The sequence below is a fragment of the Nymphalis io genome, chromosome 22, assembly GCF_905147045.1.
Source record: "Nymphalis io chromosome 22, ilAglIoxx1.1, whole genome shotgun sequence".
Lineage (NCBI taxonomy): Eukaryota > Metazoa > Arthropoda > Insecta > Lepidoptera > Nymphalidae > Nymphalis > Nymphalis io.
Window position 1 is genome coordinate 3,266,234 of NC_065909.1, and position 26,522 is coordinate 3,292,755.

The 26,522-nt window shown below is 36.3% G+C and overlaps 1 protein-coding gene across 2 annotated transcripts in view; it reads left to right on the forward strand.

Moving 5' to 3' along the window:
• The window catches only part of LOC126777051 (uncharacterized), a 99,080-nt gene that overhangs the window by 37,613 nt on the left and 34,945 nt on the right, over positions 1-26,522 (forward strand). For both annotated transcript variants that reach the window (XM_050499904.1, XM_050499905.1), the window contains exons 2-4: positions 9,128-9,335; positions 9,800-9,987; positions 10,573-10,668. In XM_050499904.1, the coding sequence (XP_050355861.1) occupies positions 9,164-9,335; positions 9,800-9,987; positions 10,573-10,668 (456 nt within the window). In that variant the 5' untranslated portion in view covers positions 9,128-9,163. The remainder of the gene's footprint in view (positions 1-9,127; positions 9,336-9,799; positions 9,988-10,572; positions 10,669-26,522) is intronic.

Below are 26,522 nucleotides of genomic sequence, written 5' to 3' on the forward strand. Positions count from 1 at the left end.
ATACCGTCGAATAGTGGCAAGAGTGCTAGTAAGTAATGTATTGTCATCGATTATCATAAAATTTATATTGTGATGCTGTCTGGTAATGAAAACGAGCAGCCACATTCTCAAAAGACCAAAGTTCACTTACATGATATCAATATAATACAAAGTTGTACTGACTTATAAAACTAGATTATGTAAGTAACTATCGAGTTAATCAAAGTGATATTTACAATATTGTTACCTTTTTTTAAAATGGATGGATGGATTATTTACTTTATACTTTAATGTACATTACATTGATTGAAAATAATTAGCATTAAAAGAAATAATCAAAAAAAGATTTATTTTCGCATTTATAATATTAGTATATTATATGCTTTTGTTAATATATACAATAATTTTTTTGTCAGAGACGTGTCCGACATACAAGGCCCTGGCCCCTGACAATTGTTAAAATATTCCGTGTACGTGTGTAGCTAACAACGAAACGTCAATCCTATTTATTGAATTAATTAAATTAAATATATAATACGATCATTACCCGACAGGCGTCTTCTGTCTGTGCATAACGATGTCCTCTTGACCGATATAAAGAGTGGCAGCCAATCTCAAGAGAGATTAGCTAACTGCGCAGGACATATTACAGTGCAGAAATATGTGCGCAAACACAGATGCACTCTCGATTCCCTCAATCTCTGATCTGACGGGACGACAATCCGAGACGATCGGAAACAGTTCAGAGGCAGGAACAACGGGTTTACGTGCTGTTCGATTACGTGCTGTACAAGGGAGTGAACACACTTCCAACTTCCAGACTCCGAGCTGCTACTAAAAATCTTCTGGCCGGACCCGTAGTTCGAACCCAGGACCTCGGGATACATTGATTTCGTATACAATTGCTATGCCGTTCAACCTACACTTGCAATATATGTATGGACGGACAGGACAACGTATGTCGTGTTTTGCTAATTTTATATGTTGATATATAATGTTGGATGGTCTTATGATATTATCTTCAAAGCTATTGTAACGTTACACAAGATCCTTGATTCGTAGTGTGATTAGATAAGCAACAATGACAATAAACACGGCTGTTTGTTTACAATGTAACTGATTGAATGATTAATAATTACGTCTTGAGAAATATTATTAGAACGCAGTGGGTAAACTTTAATATTCCAGTTATGTTTATTTTTAAGAATATTATTATTTAACCATTTCTAAAGGTCTTTTAAGTTTAAAAGCATATTTTTTACTTGGTACGGCTTTGTGCAAGCTGCCGTGGCAGGTTCTCTGACAAAAATTTATATTTGAAGGTTGAGTGGTTGAGTTACCACTTACCATCAGGTTGTCCAATGGACTGGCCTACTTATTCTATAAAAAAAAAACTTAACGATTCTACCATGGCTTATACCATGGTAAATAAGACACGATAGTAAAAAATAAACTAAATGTTTTTTTTTTTATATTAAAATAATTAATTCCATGTTGATAATATGAATGATAATATTTATACTTTTCTAGAATCTAAATTTTTTATAACAAAAGTTACGATACGACGCTTGACTGGTTGTGTGATGGATAGAAAAACTCTGACATCATTTCCTTGCTCTGACCCCAAATAAATGGGATCAGGGCAAGGAAATGATGAAAAAATAGTTTTTAGAAAGAATCAACTGTCAGATTAAGCTAGATTTAGTATACTGAATATAGACAGTGCCAATCGATTTTTTTAAATCTTATTTATAATATTTTAGCGGGCTGGCAAATTAGCTATCTCATGATATACTTACATCGCTAATGCGCCACCAACCTTGGGATGTGGGAACTAAGATTTTATGTCCCTTGTTCCTGTAATTATACAGGCTTACTCACCCTTCAAACCGTATCGCAACAATATTAAGTATTACTGCTTGGGGGTACAATAAAACTAGAATGTGTTATAAATAACATGGTTATTAAAAATACTATGTAATAATGAAAAATGCGGAAGACAGTTCGGTATTTATTTCGCATTTCCACACGATCTTATATGTATTTTTTATTATATACAAGTTTATTTAAGTATGTTAGGAATCTTATGAATAAAAAAATATGTTTAATCGTTTTTATGTATTTACGCATACTTTATCCTATTGACTTGTAAAGTTGATGTCGGTTTCTTGCTAGTCCAGTCAGCCCCGACACCCGGTACTGCCATTGCAGTGTTTTTAGTGGGTAAGAATCTCACAAAACCCGACCTTTCCCTCCATGCGACCAGGGTACCTTTCTGAAGGGTTCCATTGCGTGAAAAAAAAGGTTTCATGCTAATCCAGTTCTTATACTAACTTTAGCGGTAGGGCTTTGTGCAAGCCCGTCTGGGTAGGTACTATTCATTAATCAGATATTCTACCGCCAAACAGCGCATAAAAGACTTGGAATTATTGTGTTCCTATGTGAAGAGTGACTGAACCAGTAGACATGCACAAGAGACATAACATCTTAGTTCCCAAGATTGTTGGTGTATTGGCGATTTAAGGAATGGTTAATATTTCTTATTGTGCAGATGTCTATAGGGGCGGTACCATCACGTGGTCCATTTGTCCGTACTTTACAAAAAAATACCGTGCTTCTATTATTCTACATTATATTTTATAAAATACGCTTTTTTCTCCGGTAACTTTATTAACGCGTATGCTTAAAATATGTACGCGAAGTTCGTGTTGCTGCGGTATTTGTTCACCTAGCTCACTTCATACTCTAGTCGGATATCACCTTACTTCTGATACTCTAGCATACTTTACCATTAATGTTATTTTCATCTAAATTATTATTATATATTGAGTAGAGAAGGTTTAAGTCTGGAAAAGCACCCCTAAGAATTATGTCTTCTATTCGTCTCGTGTTCGGCTGTGAATAATAACGGGAGTAAACTTGCGTTGTCGGATGTATCTCTTCCAAATCTATTTCCATTAATATTTTTTTCTTGAAAGGAAAAGAGTTTTTGTCAAGTCCAGGTTTACCTTTCACGCAAAAACTATTGACTGTATTTTTCTGAAATTTGGAACAGAGATAGCCTTATAACTCTATTTTTATCTCGCTCGAAATTTACGCATTTCATTTGGGATTCGCCGGCGCCTGAAACGTCAATTGCACCGGAACTAAAAAACCACTGGTACCCTCACTGTCTCTCCTGGGGGCGTCACGGGATCGCTTGTGCATACTACTGTGACGTCCCGACGGTTAGCCCGCCTATAGCCTTATACACTGACTTAACACATAGGCTACTTATATATATACACCAACCGCCTCCTCTCACACGTGGACGTAAGCTAGTTCGTGTATAAATACAATATTGATGTATTCACGCTCTTGTCACTTTTCATACAAACAGTACCCCTTAATGCCTGGTAGAGTAACGTTTGTCCTGGCAAATTGAAGTGTTTCCAAGTTGATAAGAAATGCACTTCACGCTAACTCGTTCAAGTTGTATCAATGGAATGGAGATATTTCTAACTAAAACGTCGATGTAACGTTATATTCGTATCCTCTGAATATAGTTTATATCAATGAATATATCCTTTGTTCCACTTTACCATATCGTATTACTTAACGTTATATACGTTATAATGTTGTGTTATCTATATAATTGTTACATTTTGACACGACACTGCGTTAGTGTCTATTTATATATTTTGATGAGAATATTTTGTTAATATTATCCTGAAACCGCAATTGTGGTGGCATTTTTTTAATTGTCTAAATACTATAATGTCTACACTTTTATCGATAAATAAAGTGAACTATATCAGTTTTGTCGTGTGTCCGATTTGAAAAGCGCCAGTGTAATGACGGGCATATGAGTTTTGGTAAGATGTTATGCATGGCTGTTGTAGTGTTATATTACATGCTATAATTATTATACCGTGCCTCAGAAAGAACGTTAAGCCGTTGCTCGTGCACCTTTTCTCCGCTCGTATCAGATTGTCGACCCATCGATATTTTAAGAGTGATTGAAAAGTAATTAGGGATATTTATGTCTTCGGACATCTGCACCTTTCCTTGTTCTAAAATATCTCCTGTTTATTTGGCTAGGCTTTAACCTGTGACCTTAAAAAAGCAAGCAACGAACTAAAACGACAGACTGTACCATTATATCGAACTGAGTCGAGTTTTCAGCGAATGTAATAAAAAAGTAGTTCAATTAAAGTATGCTCTTATACAACTACAGAAATAATTCTCGAGAATATCGTTAGGTTCCTGATTTTCCTTTAACATAAAGTGGACTTGACTAGTTCCGTCTACACCGAGATTGGCGTGTACCAGCTCATTTGCTACGGAACTGGTAATAATCTTATGAATTATATTATAGTAAATTATGAGATTTCTAACGTGTAAATGATTTTAGTATTAATAGCTGTAATCTTTGTGAGTTGGAGTGGAACAGATATGTCTCATTTTGTCTATCCATATAATTATTTACATCGGCTTTTATTTTTTTTTAAGTATTTAATTGGTTGACATTAACTATTGGTATTGATTTTACTTTTGGCATCGTTAGCAGTCTCGCCTTGTGTCTGTCAATACGTTGTTCTGATAGATATTCGTATAATCTACTATTATTACTATTCAAGATACTTTGGACATTGCATAAAGTAGAACAAACGTGGAGTGAATTTTCACTATATATGATTGAATTTAGTTGTTATTCAAGACTAAATAAAATAAAATAATATATTTACTGAAATAGCCTCATATGGGCTTGAATCGTCATGCTAAATGTAAAGCGACCACCGATTCGGAATGTAGATTCTACCGGCAAGAAACTCAGTATGATTGATGATTTTTTGTAATTTTGGCAAATGCTAAGTATGATAATTGCTTGAATGTATGCCAACGGCCTGATTAGTGTTTTACACCAATTGTTACTGTAAATTAGACCGTTGTGATCGTTTACGATGGTCGTATCTCAAACGATGAATCATTACTAGTTCAATTAGATGAATATAAATAATTAATTTTTTTTAGTTCAATGAAGTAATTGTATAATATTTCATAGTTGAATTTGAAATCATTATAAATATTATATCTTCATGACTCACTGTGAGTTTGTTTGTTTATTTGTTTGTTACGCTTTCACAGCTTCACTACTCAATCGATCTTCGAATACACGATGTCAGGGGCGCAGAACAGGACATAGGGTACATACCAACAGCTCTTTCTTACGTTGGCGAAAACTGTTAAAAAAACAATAATTTAACATGCATGTGTCCCTTTTTGTCATCAGTTATTTGACACATGACAGGATGATAAAGCATCGTGTAATTACAATTTATTATTAGAATAAAGGACTTTTGTACACTTTTAACATTTTTTAATAGTTAAGTTTACTACTTGTGTGGTTATTTGTGTATTGTGCAGTTTAAAAATCACGATCACAATACTCTGTGTCTGAATATATGTCTGACAAAAATGCGTGGATTGAATGATTGATGAATGATGATTGAGAGATGGCTGGATATCGTGCAGGAAATAAGTGTATGTAATTGATACAAATTTGTATTTTTGTAAAAAAAAAAAACTAGTAACTACTAAGTTTCTTGGCGGTTCTTCTCGGTAGAACCTACAGTCTGACCCGGTGGTGGCGCTTGACGACACATTAGTATTTGTAAAAGTCTATTTGAATAAAAAATATTTTGATTTTGACAATCGCTGTGTTTTGTACGAATCGATAGCTTTATATTTAATGTGCTCATTTATTAGCGATTCTAATGTTTTTGTAAAATTGATTTGATTAATACAGTATTATTTTGTATCACGAAATAGTCTCGTGTTGTTCACAAGATACCACGTGATGGTAATTTTAGATACAGAAAGTGCAATGACCCCGGTTGCATAAATAACTACGAAGAGAGATCAGGGACATAAGTAGATGTGATTTCTTTGCTTAATTATCTTAAGTATTTTATCCGGATATAATTAATATGATAATTATATTTTATTTCCTTTCGCAAATGTTAAGGTAATAGGTTAAAGTCTTGTGTCCCACTTCTGAGATTGTCCCACCTCGCTGCTCCAATGTGGATTGGTGGATGAAGATTTTAATATCAAGACGTACATGTTTTCTCACGATATTTGCCTTCACTACCGAGCACGAGATGAATGAAAACACAATTTAAGCACATGAAAATTCAATGATGCTTGCTCGGATTCGAATCAACTGTCTTAGATTAAGATACAAGTGTTCTAACCAATGGGCTATCACAGATTATAAATTGTACGTGAAATATTTTAAAAACCTTATTTTAAGTGTAAAAAATTTTATTGTATCTGTAGCACTCCTAGTAACTAGAAGTCACAACTATAAAAAGCATGCTATCCTATTTACTTCCATATAAAATTAATAATCAGGAAGAGACAGCATAGAGTAGAATCAACGTTACAGAATTATAAACAATTGTGAATATATGTAATAGAATCGCCGACAATCATTGTTTAGACATGGAAGGTAAACTTTACAACTCCAAGTTTGCGACTCCGCTAAGTCAATAAGTCTTTCCTGGCGCAAAGTATTCGCTTCTTTGATAAGTTTTCGCAAATATTTTTAACTTTGCCCGTTAATAAATTGAAACCTTATGCAATTATAAATATAATTGTTGCGTTACTTTTTTGCCTGTTCGTCTAGGCAGAATCTACATTGCGAACCGACGATAACTTTACATTTAATTCAATACATACATACATTACATTTTATTCAGTAACATAACATGATTCGATTTTGTTTTTATGAGCCTACTTGTATAAATAATATTTTTATTTAATTTAAACAATTTATAGTCTATGATCAAAAAAAAAAACTAAAAAAGTTCGTTATGGGGGTAAAAATGTATGTATATACCTAGATGGTAAATATGTGTGTGTGTACTCCTTGATTAGCCGAGATGGCCCTGTGGTAAGAACGCGTGAATCTTAACCGATGATCGTGGGTTCAAACCCGGGCAAGCACCACTGAATTTTCATGAGCTTAATTTGTGATTATAATTCATCTCGTGCTTTACAGTGAAGGAAAACATCGTGAGGAAACCTGCATGTGTCTAATTTCACTGAAATTCTGCCACATGTGTATTCCACCAACCCGCATTGGAGCAGCGTGGTGGAATAAGCTCCAAACCTTCTCCTCAAAAAGAGGAGAGGAGGCCTTTAGCCCAGCAGTGGGATATTCACAGGCTGTTACGGTACTCCTTGATTTCCATACAGGGAACATGAAAACTGTTTTTAAGGTGTATCAGGATAATATGTAGCCCGTGTCAATTGTGAAGGTTATTTTTAAATATTGGTGAACGATTTTCTGAAACTGGACGGCTAGCTTTAGATACTACCTCCTATAAACTTAGAAACATTACTTTTTTTTATAATATAGAAGATACGTATATAAAACGTCCACGTATATAAAATTAACGTCTAGTTATTTGCATATTGCGCTTATCCTTTTTTAATTGCGTTTTAAAAATGAGTAGAAGGCGTTTTGCACGACAATTCATAATGCATGCATACATTCGTAATGCTTTTTAAGACGAGACACGTGTTGTGCAACATACGGTCTTTATTATGATATATATTTTTATTTATTGCATTATAAGCTCTATGTCTTTAATATAAGATTTAAATTTAAATATTCACAATTGTGGTAGGTATTTAACGTTTCTTTGTGTATTCATTTTGTTTTATAGTTAAATATAGTTTCTAGTACTTCCGTAATTTTAATCGATTTATTCATGGACCAAGCGCCCTCTCGATCTCCTTCGTCGTACCCTAATTTAATATATTCACTCTTTCTATTCGTTCTATAATTTCGAGGTTGCAAAAACTCAATTCTTATTCCCAATTATTACAAACAATTACAAATATTATCAGTAACAGCCTGTGAATGTTCCACTGCTGGGCTAAAGGCCTCCTCTCCTCTTTTTGAGGAGAAGGTTCGGAGCTTATTCCATATATATTATATAAACCACAAAATTGTTAATAAATTGAAACATACTCCACCACCAGCTCAGTCTATAGACACCGGAAATCCGAGTTAACCGGAAATACAATCGATTTCAAGGCCACGTTTGCAATATGTATGGTAATTAAGATAAATTTTATCGAATTAAGTCGCTAGCAAACTGGTTATCACGTATTATTATATGCTAATAAATAAAAGACACATAAAGCATCTTAAGTCTTTCTGAACAAATATATGAACACAAAAATAAAGAATCAAAATCGGGATGATGATAATATCCGCCGCAGCGCCATTCTTTAAAGGATACCTTACTGCGCAGTCGACAGTATAGTGTAGTACGGGTATGATTATATTTTGTAATAATATTATTTTAAACGCGTCGAGTGGATAAACTTGAACGAGTAGATTGTAACGCACCTAAAAAATCTAAATAATTTAAAATCCGCTTTTAGAGCGTCTCTAGATTAGGAAACGAAGGTTGCCTCGAAAGTTTAGAAAAGCCACCCAATAAATATAATACCAGGCACCTCCGAAGTGTATGAAGTGTTATCTTAATCGGCTAAGCGTAGCATACGCAAATTAATAATACATTTTTTTTATTCATACATTTAAAATTAAACGAACGAAGTTGCATACGACAGCTAGTATGATATAAATACATAATGTAAATTGGGTTTTATTTAAAAATTAATTCGTATGACCGATGTGTGACCTTATTTATAATCGACTCTAAAGTCGCGTTGTCTCGAGTCGGTTTTCATTAATCAACTGATAAATCGAAAACGATTACTATCGGTCTCAACTGACTCAATCAAATGAACAACACACAATAAAAATCGATTCAATAAAAGGGTGCCATTTTTTTGAGGAACAAATATTGTTCAACTAAAATCGAACTTTGTGAACCCGCTATCGCTAACTTATATTATAAATGCTATCGCGTTTTTGTTTATTTGTGTTTTGCATATACGCTGTCAAGGGTACTGAAAGGGAAATGGAGTATCCAATACCAGCCCTCAACGTGGGGGAAGCCGTAGGCAGAACCTTATAAAAAGAAGCGATACTTAAGAAAAACCAAATAAATTCTACCCATACCAGATAATATTATATAACATAATTACATTAAAAAAATAACATTATTCTTTCTTTCTTTTCCAGCTATCATCAGCGGCGGTCACCGTCGCTAGTATTAAAATGCGTTCCCTATTAGCGTATTACGCTGACGCAGTGATGTCGGCAGCGGCTCGTGGAGCGGGCTGCGCGCTTGGCTGCAGTGGACGTGGTGACTGCATGAACGGCACCTGTCTCTGTGAGATACGTTACTCGGGAGACGAGTGCGCTGGACCAAATCTGCCTTATCATGCTTGTAAGTATTCATTAGCTGGTCAGGGTTTCAAGTGATACTTTGACCGCGATGATGTGATTCACATGTGTCAGAATCCTAAACATAAAGGTTATCTTAAAACATGCCCTTCACGGCTGCACGAGCACGAGATGAATAATTATAAACAAAAGGTATTTGAAAAATCAGTGATCTCTCTTTAATATCGACTCGATTCATTTGTAACTGTAAATACGAAAAGTAATTGCCTGTAAATGTAGGTACTGACTTCGTTCCCTTTGTGGGACTACGTTTGGGTGTACGGGAATTGTTTTGAACAACAAATGAAAATTAAAATTTCATAATAATTTTATAAAATCATTATTTACATCTTAGGGACTCGTTTAGGGATAAGGAATATTTACAAAATTAAATATTAAATCTAATATTGATAATCGAATCGTATATTTATAAGAGCAAATCGTGAATATGTACTTTCTCGGTTCCAGGCATCGGCGGAGTGTTCCTCCTGGTCGCGTTCGTCTGCGCGGTGCAACTCACGATATGCGTCGTCACGGAGTACAGGCGGCTCAAGGCGCCCACCTTCCTCAGGGCTTGCAAAGTTACAACGCAGAAGATGCTTTATCTTGTTGCATTCCTCGCGTCTCTAATCCGCGGCGCGTATTTCGTTTCGCCGGTAAGTTGATTCTTTTAAAATCATTAGTTATTCTATCGACTAATATTAATACTTTGCATTGATGGATTATGGTTTGAAGAGTAAGTGAGACAGTATTATTATGGGGAAACGGGTGCAAGGAATGGAAAGGTTTCTTGTGTTCGAAATTTAACTTGTCCATTCACAAAGTATCGCGGTAGAATAATTGGTGTATCCAAAAAGGCTGCCCAAACTTTTACCACAGGTGATTTAAGCCAATGTCTCGCCTCTGAACTATCTCTATCACGCCGATACGCTCCGTTGCTATGTGAAAGCAGGATACACCGATGAACATATTTCCCCTTTTATAACAAGAGAATTTTAAGGTTTGTAATTTCATTATCCGTCGTAACTTTAACTTGGTTATTTATATGATCGATTGTTTGTCGTCTTGATGATTGTCCGATAATGTATTTGTTGTTTAAATAATTTAAAAGTTAATCAATTTACTTAGAAAATCAAGTAACTAAATTATTTTTGTCCTGAATTTGTTGACTAATGATTCACGGACACCAACATAAAAAAAATATGGATTCATGTAAAAATGTTGAAATATTTTGTCCCCAGTCTGCATTCCAAGAGGGTTGGGCGACTAGTCTTCTGTCAGCTTACTATCCTCTGATGATGTCTGGATCATCGCTCATCGTCTGCTTCTGGGCAGAGGTAAGTCTCTTATTTATTATCTTGCACACACACGCACAATAGCACAGGATATTAGGTTAAAAACTCTTCCAGGCAACTTTTTTGACTGAAACTAACTATGTTATTTGTAAGTTACAACATATTTACCGACAAAAATATTTAAAACGATTTCATATTTATCCTAAACTAATATTATAAATCTGATTCATAATCAGTGTTTTGTTTGTTACGCTTTTACGACTTAATTACTAATCCGATCAGAGTGATATTTGGACATACGTGAACGCAATTCTTGGGTCCTCGTAAAAAAAAAAAAATCTTTATCTGTTTTCAATAAATCGCTAATATTTCTTAATACATCTTACTTAATTATAATAATAATTAACAGCGGAACGATTATAAATTATGATGAGGATTACGAATTATGATCGAACATGTCGGTCCATAGAGAGGAGGCGGTTTTTTCTTTCTAATGCGACGTATTGAATTGAAATAGACTCTTATTTTGTGTGGTTTCATTTTCTGTGGTGACCACATTTTCGGAGTTCCAATTTTAAATGTTATTGTCATGATTAGTTAATTATCTATTATCATTTTATATGATATGTAATAAAATAATCCGTAAAATTACAAGTCATCATTGAATATATATATATTATATATATATATATATATATATATATATATATATATATATATATATATATATATATATATATATATATATATACAAGAACGAAAAGCACAGTCAAATTATTATACTTATCATATTTGATTACTTATTTAACTTATCTCCACTTTAAAAAGTTGGTTGGCAAACTTATTAAGTAAAAAAAAAAACTTTTAATATTATAGTAATCATGACGGTGTTTCTCCTGACCAATTTCGGCCACGAAGAGAGAGATTAGTCATCTACGCAAATACAATTGCCATATATTACTTCATACTACTGCCTCTTTAGTCTAGTGGCTTGATGTAAGACAGTACCCAGAGATCCTGGGATCAATTCCCAGGTTGGGCCATTAAAAAGTTATTGGGTTTTTCTGACCATCCCGGAGTCCGGAAGTTGAAAGTGTGTACACTCCCGTGCCTCGGAAAGCACGTATCCGGTTGTGTCGGATTGCCGTCCCATCCGATTATGAGAGTGAGGGAAGAGAGAATGCATCTGTGTTTGCGCACACACTTGTGCATTATAATATGTCCCGCACAGTTGGCTAATCTCTGTTGAGATTGGTCGCCGTGGCCGAAATCGGTCTAGAGGACATTATTATTACTTCAAAATCCATTAAATATCTTAATTCTAAATGTTTCACTCTGAGTCGTAATCCACCTAAAATGATTTCCTTACTGGATCGTCGTACAATGCGAGATCAAAGTTTTTTATTTAAAATAATTCATAACTTGAATGATAGTCCATATCTTTTAAGCAAAATTCACTTTAGATGTAAAAAAGTGAACACACCCAATAGTGCTTTATTCACTTACCCTCCACTCGAACCAATTATGCTCAAAATGAATTTATATATCGCTCTTGTAAGAGCTACATTAGGAAGTTTATTGCCTTGGGCATGTTTTCTTGTACGCTCAATCCATTTAAAAAAAGAGTTTGTGTGCATTTGTCAACTTAGTCAATGTTTTTATTTTATCTATTTAATTTTTATTATAATATATATAATTTAACTTGTCCATTCACACACAGGACACGAATGGAACGTTTGGGCGTAAGAGCAACAGCTTTACGAGCATTCCGAGGCACGGAAAAGTCTATGCCAATTTCCATACTCCGGACTGCCTTAGAATTTTCGAAACTTGATAATATTCATTGTCTCGTCCAGGCTTTTGAACCTAGGACTCTGGGGGTTTTATAAGCTATTATAGTATGTATACAGCTACCATACCAGCATTAATCAACAAAAATGATAATGTCCTGATAAACGAAATGCTATACTCGTTGGATTAAAAGAGATAATACATTTGACGTCAGAACTAATACGATAGCTTTATTTAATAGGATTGTCTTATTAGCTAACTTTGTGTGATATATTAAATGAAATCAGCGCCATCTATTGATGTTTAGAGGAACCTTTTTGAGTAGTTTGTTGTTGATCGCCTTTTGACGTTTAGTGGCATGCAAAATGTACACTAGATGTCGCTACTTGTATGGATCATTTTGTTTTTATTTAGTAACGAACTGTTGCCCGCGGCTTTGCTTGTGCTTAAGTATAAGGAAAGGATAAATAATATTTTGGAAGTCTATGATTTTAAAGTAAGAAGCATAAAATGGTTCTGGTTAGAAAAAAGTCAGATTTTAGGGTTTTTTTTTATAGATTGATGATTATTCTTTTAATAATCATCAGTGAACTTACTGTGTACCCTGTAGGTTTCACTTAATATATTTTATAGTGACTTAAATGGCTTGAAGAAAAATTTATATTATATTAATCTTCCGATATACGATATTTTATGATTATGTTGCTTAAATACCCCATCTATTTACGCCGTTAGATATAGTTAATACTGCAAGTGAGCCAGCGTAGCAAATTTTTTTTATACTATCAAACTTAAGTTAAACAAAACTATTTCATTCTCTGAAAACTTTATTTATAATTAATAATCGAAGCACATCTTTGTGAACGGTAGTAGGATTTTGTGCAAGCCCGTCTGGGTAGGTACCACCCACTCATCAGATATTCTACAGCTAAACAGCAATACGTACTATGGTTGCGTTTCGGTTTAAAGGATGAATGAGTTAGCCAGTGTAACTACAGGCACAAAGGACATATAATCTTCGTACCCAAGATTGGTGGCGCATTAGCGATCTAAGGAATGGCTAATATTTCTCACATCGCCAATGTCTAAGGACGGTGGTGACCACTTAACATCAGGTGGTCCATTTGCCCGTCCGGCTACCTATAACATAAATAATAATAATAAATTTTATTTACACCCAAAAACATGTACACAATTTTAGTTGACAGTTTTACCTAAATCTAGGGTTTTTACATAAGCAACATAGGTGGTGGAGCTCGGACTCCGAAACTGGTATAAATTGTAATGTCAGAGTTAGCAATTCTAATATGACAATTTATATACTATTATTTACATAAAAAAGACGTTTGCGGTATTTCCTTTTAGGAGCTAAAATTAAAGTTAGTCCCAGAGCTCACTGTGGAGCAAGCAACATAAAAACTGTCCATGAGATAACAGTTCTTACTAAAATCAGTGCCAGCCGTGTTCAACGACAGGCAATGGAACTTTTGATTGTCATGGGGAAGCACACTTTAAGAGAGAACTATAGTTTCAAATTCGAATGATATATTCTCATGGATGGAATGAAAACTACCTCTACTTCAAGACTATCAATTGAGTGGTATATGGCGATAATGGAATACGTTTTCTTTATACAAACTTTACTATTAGTGAAGTTCGATTAAAAAAAAGTATAACTTGCAACTCCCTAGGATATGTATACATATTTTTTTATTTTAATCCGGTGCTAAATCCGAAAGAGAAATCCGTTCATCCCTTATTTTAACCCTGTAGGGGTGAAATTTCTAGTAATCCTTCCTTAGTGGGTATTTACATCATAAAATGTATCAACTGCCAAAATTTCAAGTTTAACCCCCGTAGTTTAGGCTCTGCTGTTGATGAATCAATCTCGGTTTTTTTATATATGTGTATATAATTTTGATGAATTACTACTACAAAACTAAACTTAAAAATAAAAATATATATTAACATAAAACTAATACAAAAAAAACGAGTTAATAATAAAACGAGTTAATAATAAAACGAGTTAATAATAAAACGAGTTAATAATGTAAGAAAAGCACCAACCACTACGTGTTTAATTTTGTAGATTATTAGTTTAAATAACAAAACTTCAAAACAATCAGATAAAACGACAACGCGATTTTGTACAAAAAGTCACTTAATTCCGAAAAATCTGACGTTTTGAGCACACCGCCATCTATGGGCTAATGATCGAGACATATGTTCAACATCAAAAAATGTACGTTTTTTTAACTTTTGATAGACTCAACCGATTATGATGAAATAAAGACTAAACGGAAACTCGAATTACTTTTATTATATTATTTTGGTGATATTCAATGAAGGCAAACCACCTTTGTGTGACATATAGTGCAAAACACCTACCTTAGTCACTAGACCAATGAGGGATTTTATCTACTAAGTAGAAGGAATCTGTGCAAATCAGCCTGGATAGGGATCAGTAATTTTACCGCCACAGTATAGGGGTGCCTGAGTCATATATTTTTATGGACATAATATCTCGGTCACAGAGATTGGTTGCTCATTGGCGATGGCCTATTAAGGATTGGTTGATATTTCTTACGGCGTCAGTACCTATTGTCGTCATGATGACCACACACCATCATGTCGCCCATTTTCCTGTTTGTCGAATATTTTTATTATAATTTTTTTTTTACTTTACTGATTTGAATGTCGAATGTATGTATTTGTAATATAAATGCAGGCAATCAAGTTTGAGAGGCGACTGGGGTAATTAATAAATAGGAATACGAATGTTGCCACTTATTAATATAGATTTAGAATTTTAGATAATCTTTAAGGTATACTTATATCACGACATGATGGCAATTCTAATGTGTCGGGTTTGTCCTCTTATTTTATAAGTATTGGAATTCATTTAACAACGATTCCATTAATTAATTTATATAATAATAAAAAAAAATACGTGACAAGAAAAAATAACAGCCTTACATTTCAAAATAATGCCTTTAATAACTTTGAAGAAGAGTATATATGTATCAATCAATCAACAGCCAATCGTTGTCCACTGCTGAACATAGGCCTCTCCCAAGGTGCGCCAAAGCTCCCTGTCCTCCGCCTTCCGCATCCAGTTGGTGCCCGCCACCTTCTTAAGGTCGTCGGTCCACCTGACTGGAGGGCGCCCTACGCTGCGCTTGCCGATTCGCGGTCTCCACTCTAGGACTCGTCTGCTAGAACGGCCATCGGTCCTACGACATACGTGATACAAGAAATAAATTTATTGTTATTAAATTACATTCCAATTTCAATATCTAATCATATCTTTTGGTGGTCACAGCCAAAATAATACTTTGGTTATGAGTATAAATTAAAAAAAATGACAGTTTTATTGTGACAAAAACATGATGACCTTCTTATTTTCTGAAGCCATCTAAATACAAAAAAAAAAAAAAACTAATTTTAAATCAATATATTTTACCATATATAACAAAATTGAGGAAAATAGCTATAAATAATATTTTTTAATAAATCCTAATGACAGTGGTCGTTGGTGTGGTTTTCAAATGCCATTGATAATATATTTAGCAGAAGTGAATCTGATTTCATAAATGACTTTATAAAATTGAACATCAAAACGTATAAATTGATTTGTATTACTCACTCATTTACAAAAAAAGCTGAGATGGCCTAGTGGTAAGAACGCGTGAATCTTAACCGATGATCGTGGGTTCAAACCCGGGCAAGCACCACTGAATTTTCATGTGCTTAATTTGTGATTATAATTCATCTCGTGCTTAACGGTGAAGGAAAACATCGTGAGGAAACCTGCATGTGTCTAATTTCATTGAAATTCTGCCACATGTGTATTCTACCAACCAGCATTGGAGCAGCGTGGTGGAATAAGCTCCAAACCTTCTCATTACTGACTGACTCAATTACTCTTTAAAACCCAAATCACACAATTGCACAAATTCAACAAATCGCTTCGAGCGATTAATTAATTACAGTTACGGTTTTATCCATCAACAAAATGGCGGTTTGAAATTTGTTGTAAGCGTCAAGGAATCTCCTGACTATATATATATATATATATAGGTTTAAAGACTATTATTCTCAATAAGACGTATTATAGTCACTTACTTGAGAACAGAGGTTACATAATGTGTACAATTAAATTCGCCGTTCCATCTTAAGTACTACGTTTTAGGTAGTTAAAATGTGTTATTAATTTTAATAGGTGGGTATTTTGAAGTTAATTTAAAATATATACTTACGAAATTTATACAGTTAAAAATGTAATTATATAAATAAAAATAAAACAAAAACAAAACATGAAAATACAATAAAAAATTGGCTGATTTATTAAGGTTCAGTTAAATAATAATAAAAATAATATATTGCACAAATCGCACGCGAAGCGGTTTAGTAAATTACGATAGAACAAAACAGAATTATAGAATATGCTTTATTGTACACCAAAAGAGTTAAAGAAACATGCAGTTATAAACACAAATAAAAAACTATTAATGTACAAATTAATTAACAATTAATATTCTAAGATCTTGTAATAGTCATAATAGAAAATACAACCACATTGATCTGTTTAAAAATAGTTTAAGTAAATTTTATAATCTTGTGAAAAATACTTATTAGTAATTAACCATAACCATATTTACGTTAAAATTTTACTTTGTCATAAATAGTTATATTTTATATAACATCAAAATTAGTCCACTTCCCTGTTAAAACAGTAGTGGAAACTTAACTGGCATAAGTGTTAAAATATGATTATTATATTAAGTTGTAATATACGATATGCTGTATGTTTCCCTAATAAAAAAAAAAAAGATACAAAAGATACTCTGTTTTTATTATAATTTCTTTATAAAAGTTACTACTGAGTTGCTCTCCCGACGATAACGAGGATCTAAACTGAGCACCGGCCTCAAAGATGGCCGTCTTATGACGTACGTTTTCTGAGCCCTTAGGTGAGCTCGTAATATCCGAATTGAGAATAGAGTATAATATGTATTTAGTGAGTGATAACTACCCAGACGGGTCTGCAAGAAGTCCTAACAAGTTCGTACTACGAAGAATGAATATAAATTGATAAAAAAAGTCGTGAAACACGTGTCGATAAAAGTACCACGTCTGTTAATTCAGGTTATAAAATATCTGTTTGCCAAATTGAATGCAAACCATTTCAACCGTTTTAGCGTGATTTTTTTTATCCTGGGACATTTTTCACACACGGCCATCTCATCCCAAATTAAGCCTGTACAAAGCTAGCACAGCACACTATGGAAACCAGACAACTGATATACTACATATACTACTTTTCTTTTGTAAATCCATACTTATATAGATAGTTACACTCAGACTCAGGACAAACGGACGTGTTCATGCACACAAATGTCTGTCCTGGGTGGGAATCGAACCCACAACCTTCGGCGCGAAAAGGCAAGTATCTACCAACCACGCCAACCGGCTCGTCAAAGTGATTGAGTAACAAACGTACAAACTTATGTTTATAATATTATAAAGTATGTAGAATATGCATTCCGTACCGTTATTAATTAACTGTAAAATGATGAGTAAGTGCACATGAGCGCCTTTTAGAATTACTTACTTAAAAATTTGATTTTTAATTAAGCAAGCAGTGACCGCGTCGCTTGGCGTCAATTAATAGCAACAAATCTATTTTTTATTTAAAAGTTATTAAAAAATGTACAGTACAGTAACAGCCTGTTAATGCTGGGCTAAAGGCCTCCTCTCCTCTTTTTGAGGAGAAGGTTTGGAGCTAATTCCACCACGCTGCTCCAATGCGGGTTAGTAGAATACACATGTGGCAGAATTTCAATGAAATTAGACACATGCTGGTTTCCTCACGATGTTTTCCTTCACCGTTAAGCACGAGATGAATTATAATCACAAATTAAGCACATGAAAATACAGTGGTGTTTGCCTGGGTTTGAACCCACGATCATCGGATAAGATTCACGCGTTCTAACCACTGGGCCATTTCGGCTTTGTACACAAAAAAATGTACACCATTGAGCATATACATATTAGGTTTTTTTTTTCGTTGGAAAAATGTATGTAGGCGTGTGTCACACATGGTTTTTTAATTAATATTTGCTAAGAAGGTAAATTACTCTATTCCACCTGATGGTAAGTGGTAGTAGAGTCCAAACGCGACGACGGCCAGTACAGTCGGGAAGAATGTTCTGTACTAGCCGTCCCCGCCTTGCCGGCCCGCAAGATGCCTCTTCACGCCTCGTTTGAAGGAACCCGGGTTGTAAGAGGAGGGGATCACGTGAGCTGGTAAGGAATTCCATTCTTTGGTAGTGCGGCAAAGAAAGGAGTTGCCAAATTTCTTTGTGCGCGATGGAATTGATGTCACAGTTAGGCGGTGACATCGAGAACCAGCTCGCGTGGACTTAAGAAGGAAGGGGGAAGCAGGAATTAGAGAGAATAATTCCTCAGAGCACTCGCCGTGATACAGACGATAGAAAGCGCTCAGTGCTGCTATCTCGCGACGCAATTGTAAAGGTTCAAGGGTGTTTGTGACCTTTACGTCGCCAATAATGCGTACTGCACGTCGCTGCAAACGGTCCAAGGCCTCCATTAGGTACTTAGCGGAGCCATCCCAAAGGTGCGAGCAATATTCAACGCAAGACCGTACCTGTGTTTTGTATAACAGGCACAGTTGTTGTGGCGTGAAAAAACGCCGCACCTTGTTCAGAACTCCGAGTTTTCGTGAAGCTGTTTTTATAATAGCCTCGATGTAATCCCTTGGACTAAGGTCGCAGCGAACGTCCATCCCCAGCATGGCGATTTTGCTTTGTATCATCAGCGGTGTGCCACAGAGGGAGGGATGAGGGTAAAATGGTGACTTTTTCGCTGTGAGAGCGCACACCTGTGTTTTCTTGGCATTAAACTCAACAAGATTATCAGAACCCCATTTGGCGATGAGCTCTAATGTCCTATCGAGTTCAATGACAAGATTCTCCCGCCTCTCCTCAGTTTCCGCCCGCCCAGCCACTGCGCGTCCGTGGTATCCACCATGCACTGTACTATCATCTGCATAGCAATGTATGTTCCCAAGAGAGAGCATATCATTGATATGCAAAAGAAAGAGTGTGGGAGATAGCACAGATCCCTGGGGGACCCCAGCATTCACTACATAGAATTGTGAAGCGCAACCATCTACTAAAACACGAAGGCTACGCTTGTGTAGGAAGCTGGCAATCCAGGTGCATAGCTGAGCAGGCAGACCATATGCCGGTAGCTTGGAGAGAAGACTTCTGTGCCAGACCCTGTCGAAAGCCTTGGAGATATCGAGGCTGACAGCCAACGATTCTCCATGCTTGTCGATAGCTTCACCCCAGAGGTGCGTTACGTACGCTAGAAGATCACCTGTGGACCGTTTTGGTCGAAATCCGTACTGACGATCATTAATTAGACAGTGATCTTCTAGGTAATGGATCAGTTGGTTGTTTAAAATCCGTTCCATCACCTTACAAAGTACTGAGGTGATAGCTATTGGCCGATAATTTGCCGGGTCAGACCGATCTCCTTTTTTGGGAACCGCTTGCACATTAGCTCTTCTCCAAGCCTCCGGCACACATCCCGAAGAGAGAGAAAGTTGGAACAGGCGCGTTAACACAGGAGACAGCTCCGCCGCGCACTTCTTCAGCACAATGGCTGGTATTCCATCGGGACCGCTAGCTTTCCGTATATCGAGTGATTGCAGCTCCGCACGCACATCACGTTGCCTGATTTTGATGTCAGGCATCGTGTGGCCACATGAAGGTATTGTTGGTGGCTGCGCACTACAATCATCGATCACAGAGTTGTCGGCAAAGAGTTTAGCCAGGAGGTCGGCTTTCTCCTGCGGACTGTGAGCTAGCGATCCGTCCGGATTTCTGAGCGGTGGCAGCGAAGGTTGGCATAAATTGTTTTGCACAGACTTGGTCAGACGCCAGAAGCTACGGGAGCCCCTAGGATGCGAAATAAGGTCAAGACCAATCTGTACAATGCGCTGTGCATCCGCTCTCGTGTATGCCTTCCTACAGGACTTGGAATTTTTATTGTAGTTTGCTTTCAGTGAGTCAATGTTAGATGCCCCGCTAATGCAGCCGTTGATCCACGCGCGATATGCCGCCTGCTTAGATGATACAGCGTCGGCACATTCACGCGTGAACCAACGGTTACGCGTACCCCTATTGATGAGATCTGAGCTAGAAATGTAGTATTCCATTCCTAACATGATCTCATCAGCAACAGCAGCGGCACTAGCTGTCGGGTCATTCCCACTGAAGCAACGTTCCTTCCAAGGGACTGACGCATAGTAATCGCGCATACCGTCCCAATCTGCCGACTTATAGTGCCAAACGCGACGTTTGCATACCGCTGATGGCGGCAGCTTGGCCTGTGGCACTTTGGTAGATATAAGGCCGTGATCCGAAGAACCAAGTGGAGCCTGAACCACAACCTGATATTCCACCGGGTGAGAAGTCAGCAGAAGATCTAGTAGAGAAGGCGCTTGCCCATCAATGTCCGGGATCCTGGTGGGCTGATGGTTGATCAGCCCACCAGGGTCAAGTCGTGTGTGAGAGCAAAAGCATGAGCAGTTCTTCCAGCATGGTCAGTTTTGAGGGATTTCAACCATGATTCATGGTGAGCATTAAAATCCCCCAAAAACACCAATTCCGCGTTAGGAAACTGCTCTTGCGCAGCATCTGCCACCCGACTAAGATGGTCGAATAATCGGCTTGTCTCCAAGTCACCATTGTGGGATGTCTCTTCGGGGGACATCACGGGGTCGCTTGCGCATACAAACAAACGCCCCGAAGGCTGGCCCTACATATTCGGCTCGTGTAAAGCTATTCTTTTACAAAAAAGTCGAAACTTACCACAGAACACGATCGTGGTATGTCAACAAATGATATGCGACACTAATATTATAAATGCGACAGTAACTCTGTATGTCTGTTACGCTTTAAATAAACAACTGAACCGATTTTGATCAAATTAAGGTATAAATCAAGCTTGACCTCCAAGGACGGACATAGGCTACTTTTTTTTACTTGATACTCGCCCCTCTCCCTTCAAAACGCGGACGAAGCCGCGGGCGAATATTGGTTAACTATAAAAATTAAACGCATCAAACCGTATCAAATATTTCACGAGTGAGATACGAAGTGAGTTTATAAAGAATTGCTCTCTCGTGAATTTAGCACATAATTTCATTAATGACTGATTTTGTTTAATTAAAGAAAAAAGTTTTTTTTTTATAGAATAGGAAGGCGGACGAGCATATGGGCCATCTGATGGTAAGTGGTCACCAAACGTCCTTAGACAATGGCATTGTAAGAAATGTCAACCATCGCTTACATAGCCAATGCTCCACCAACCTTGGGAACTAAGATGTTATATCCCTTGTGCCTGTAATTACACGGGCTCACTCACCCCTCAAACCGGAACACAACAATAACAAGTACTGATGTTACCCACCCACTACCCCACTACAGCCAGTATATATATAATTAAATAATTCATTAAAGTTTTTTGTTATCTGGGAATTTTAATTGCGTGCGCCGCGTAAACCAACAAAGTTATAATAAATCAGGCGTTTAATGACCATGCTCATTCTGTATTTGACAAAAGGTCCTAACAATTTTCACGCTTACTGGTGGTAGGGCTTTGTGCAAGTCTGTGTTCGTACCACCCACTCATCAGATATTCTATCGCAAAACAGTAGTACTTGGTATTGTTGTGTTCTGGTTTGAAGGGTGAGTGAGCCAGTGTTATTACAGGCACAAAAAGGGACATAAGATCTTAGTTCCCAAGGTTAGTAGCGCATTGGCGATGTAAGCGATAGTTAACATTTCAATGCCAATGTCTGTGGGTGTTGTTGACCACATATCATCAGGTTATATGCTCGTCCGGCTACCTAAACTTTAAAAAAAAAATCCGATTGATTTGAAATTGCGGTCCGCAGACGCGACGACGCGCTTCTATTAAATATTACAACGTTCTTGTAATGGGTTAATTTAATTATACATAATTTAATTTTAGTTATTTCAATTTAAGTTATTCAACGTCTCCTCATTTTTTAGTATAGATTTAGATAATTTTTAAGGTATCCATGTCAATGAGGTATTCTTATCTCACGAGCTGACGTCAATCCTAATGTATTTGTTCCTAACAAACAGAATATTAAGAAGTACATTTAAAATACGATCAGCTCCAGGACATGGGATCATTCCGAGAATTACAATGAAATACTTATTTTATGTTTTACAATAAATATACTTCGCATACCGAAAGACCGGTTTGATACACATACATGTACATATATATATACCTAACGGCTAAATGCGGTTTCGTTTATTTTTATTTATTGTTAATATATTTGTATACGAAATGCACGTGCGATTTTATAGACGTGACTTAAATAATTTTGCGTAAAAACATTTCATGTTGTTACGTTACATATAGAAATGTAACGCGACAATATAATATACTTTATTTAATAACGGTTTTACTTATAAACGTTTTTTTTTCAATCTGTTTTTTTAGGAGTTTGGACACATAGTTATCATGTCGATCACTGAACAAAAAAAACCGAGTACTTGCCAGGCGCGCGGCGCAAGTACCTCTGTTTTACGCGACCTTCCCGTACGAATACCGTACGAGTAAAAAATTTCTTATAAACGTTGCTTAGTGAAACAATGCTGTGTCTTCTTCTTTCGAATGTCAAATCAATAATGACAGAAAAATTAATTAATTGGTTTAAAATTCATTTCTAAGATGAACTACAAATACGTAGATATATAAGCGCCAATAATGGTTTACGGGCTGCTTAGCGCTGTAAAAGTCGCTTGATATTGTCGTCCCACTTCCTATAAGATTTACGCTTAATTGGAGGGGTAAATAATATAAGTAATTCCTTAAAAACGGGCATATCTAGTATTCTTATTATGTATATAAAAAAAACTAATTTTTGATTAAAAATTTGGTTTTTTCTGTTTTTAATATTCATTAAATAATGCATCATATCAATTATACTTTATATAAGAATGGTTTGTATTTATAATGTCCGGCGACACCATCCATTCAAAACTGCGCAGGACATATCGTAGTGCACAAATGTGTGCGCAAACAAAAGGGCACTCTCTAATCCCTCATTTTCATAATCTGATGAGACATCAAGTCCGATACGACCGAAAAAGACGCAAGACGACAACAACTAACGTGCTTTCCGAGGCACGGGAGTGTACAACCTTTTTATCGCTGGGGAAAGACGTTACGTGTGTAGCAGTACGTCCACCTCCTAAACGCGTTTTCCCCACAGGAACAGTGGGGTGGTATGTGGAACATCGGAATACTCACTAAAAAACCAAAGGTACCCTTTCCGTCTTAACGAGCGCCACGGGATCGCTAGGAGTGTACACCCTGCCAATTTACCCAATACCTTTTTTATGACTCGGGGTTTAAATCTTCAGGACATACGGGCCTTATAGCTAGCCACTAGACTAACAAGGCATTCGAATTTATATGGACATACCATATCATGGTCAACATATGGCCTTAAAACCTTGTATACGGCGCCGACGTTCTACTTATTAGTAAGACTCGTTTCCCTTTTTAACCTCATACGTGTAATAGAGATAGTATTATTAGTCCACATTACGTAAGTTTGAGGGCAACGGATTGAAATGTCGACTAACTTACTAGTACTAATTAGCTTTAACCTTTTTTTTTCACGAAATTGGAAGCCGAGATGGCCCAGTGATAAGAACGTGTGAATCTTAACCGCTCATCGTGGGTTCAAATCCAGGCAAAGCACCACTGAATTTTCATGTGCTTAATTTGTGATTATAATTCATTTCGTGCTTTACGGTGAAGGAAAACATCGTGAGGAAACCTGCATGTGTCTAATTTCACTGAAATTCTGCCACATGTGTATACCACCCGCACCCGCAATGGAGCAGCGTGGTGGAATAACCTCCAAACCTTCTCCTCAAAAAATGGAGAGGAGGCCTTTAGCTCAGCACGTGGGACATTCACAGGCTGTTACAGAATGGAAACCTTCAGAAAAGTACCCGGCTCCCATGAGGGGAGAACTGGGTTATGTGGGATTCTTACCTACTAAAGCCACTGCGATGGCCCCCTCGGCACGGATCGGAGAGGCTGCGGGATCGTGTTGATATATCGCATCCGCGGCGTACCAGAGCGGCAGAGCACTCCTCAGGGGGCAAAGGTTATTCCCCCACCCTCCCCGCACTCTTCGCTTGGAATTAAATTTAGCCAACATCAACTCTAACTTCCGGTGCTCACAAGTAACCCGTCTGGGTAGGTACCACAGTATTGTTTTGTCCCATTATGAAGGGTGACTGAGACTGTGAAACTACAGACACAAGTGACAGGTTCAGGGATTAGGTTTCCAGGTTGGTGGCGCATTGACGATAAAGGGATGATTAATATTTGTTACTGTGTCTGTGGGCGATGGTGACCACTTAGTCCATGACCATTTGACAGCTTCTTTTCAAAATTATGCGCTTAAAAATAAAATGTATCTCGAGATAGTAATCAGCCCCGATACCAGTGTTAGTCTTCTTACTTCTTGTATGTATTTTCTTAAATATTGTAATTATCTTAATTAATTTTAATGGGTTTATTAACATAATTTCATTGTTTTAACACTCATTTATCGGCTCGATTTGATCTGGCGCCGGTCACTTACCGACGAATAATTTCGTAAGTGTATTGTTTTATTTCAATTGTCACTAAGAGGTGACAAGTCATAACCGGAACTACGGAAGTGGTTTTTTTTAATCGTTATTGTACAATAGCCGTATTTACAAACTTTGGCCAAAAAGTAACTATTTCTTTCTTTCTGTCATCATCGATTTGTCATTCGATAGAAGAAGACACCACCATAAATAGGTGAAGCCGATAATTAATATAGTTATAAAATATATGGAAAATATTTTAATAATGACCTTTTTATTGTATGAAGGTTTAATTAAATAATTATGCATTAGTAATGGAAGTATGCGCAATGAAGGCTATGTTCTAACAATGAAAATACATAATATTTATAATGTTCATTTTAAGTAAATCCTTTTTAATAAAGGAAATATAATTCTTTATGTATGTAGTGTACAAAAATCTACAATAATATATTAATTAGTATTTTATAATATGAATATAATTTGTTATCTGTGTATCTATATAATCTGTCATCGGGGTGACACATTGCTGAGCGCGGGAAAATAAAATAGATATTGGAATTGGTGCGAAGTGAAGACGGTGTGTGTGCATAGCGAATAGATATAAAAAATAAAATAGTATATTTAATTTATAATACCAACCTCACGCCGTAAGGGTGAACATTACAATAAATATAAATGAAATAACTCAGTGATCGCAACTTTGTACATATGTTAAAATTGAAACGTCGTTGCATCAGAAACTTTGCTGCTAAACTAGAAGATACCAAGGTATGCGCAAGCGATCCCGTGGCGCTCCTCGTTAAAATGGAAAGGGTACCGCTGGTTTTTTAATGGGTATTCCGATGTTCAGGGCGCATTCGGCGCCTTGGACATCGGCGAGCCCGACTTACCCCCCTACTGTTCCCGTGGTGGAAACGCGTAATGCGTTTTTCCAGCGTAAAAAAAGTCCGTCTGGTTCTTGTAAAATATTCTACCGCCTAAAATAAGCGTATTTTACTTCAGGATAAAGTGGTTTGGATAAAGTTTCTAATGGTGAAAGAATTATTATAATCAATCAGTTTCTTAGTTTATCCATTACAAACAAACATATATTTTCTCCTTATAAAGAATATTATAGATATCTATGATTGTGGTAATTGTTTTAATTAAATCACTGAAAAAGCGCTTAATTTTAGCTCGTACCTATACTTTAAGAATTTAGTTACATACAAAAAAACACATATTAAAAAGTTCTATATAATGACTACGAATGGACAGACTATTTATTGAATGATCTAGCGGTTTATGCGTCATTTACTTGTAATATATAATTTAATTCTCAAATCGCATTGTTAATATGGACAAGCCCGCCATAGTCACCAGTTCACACGGTCT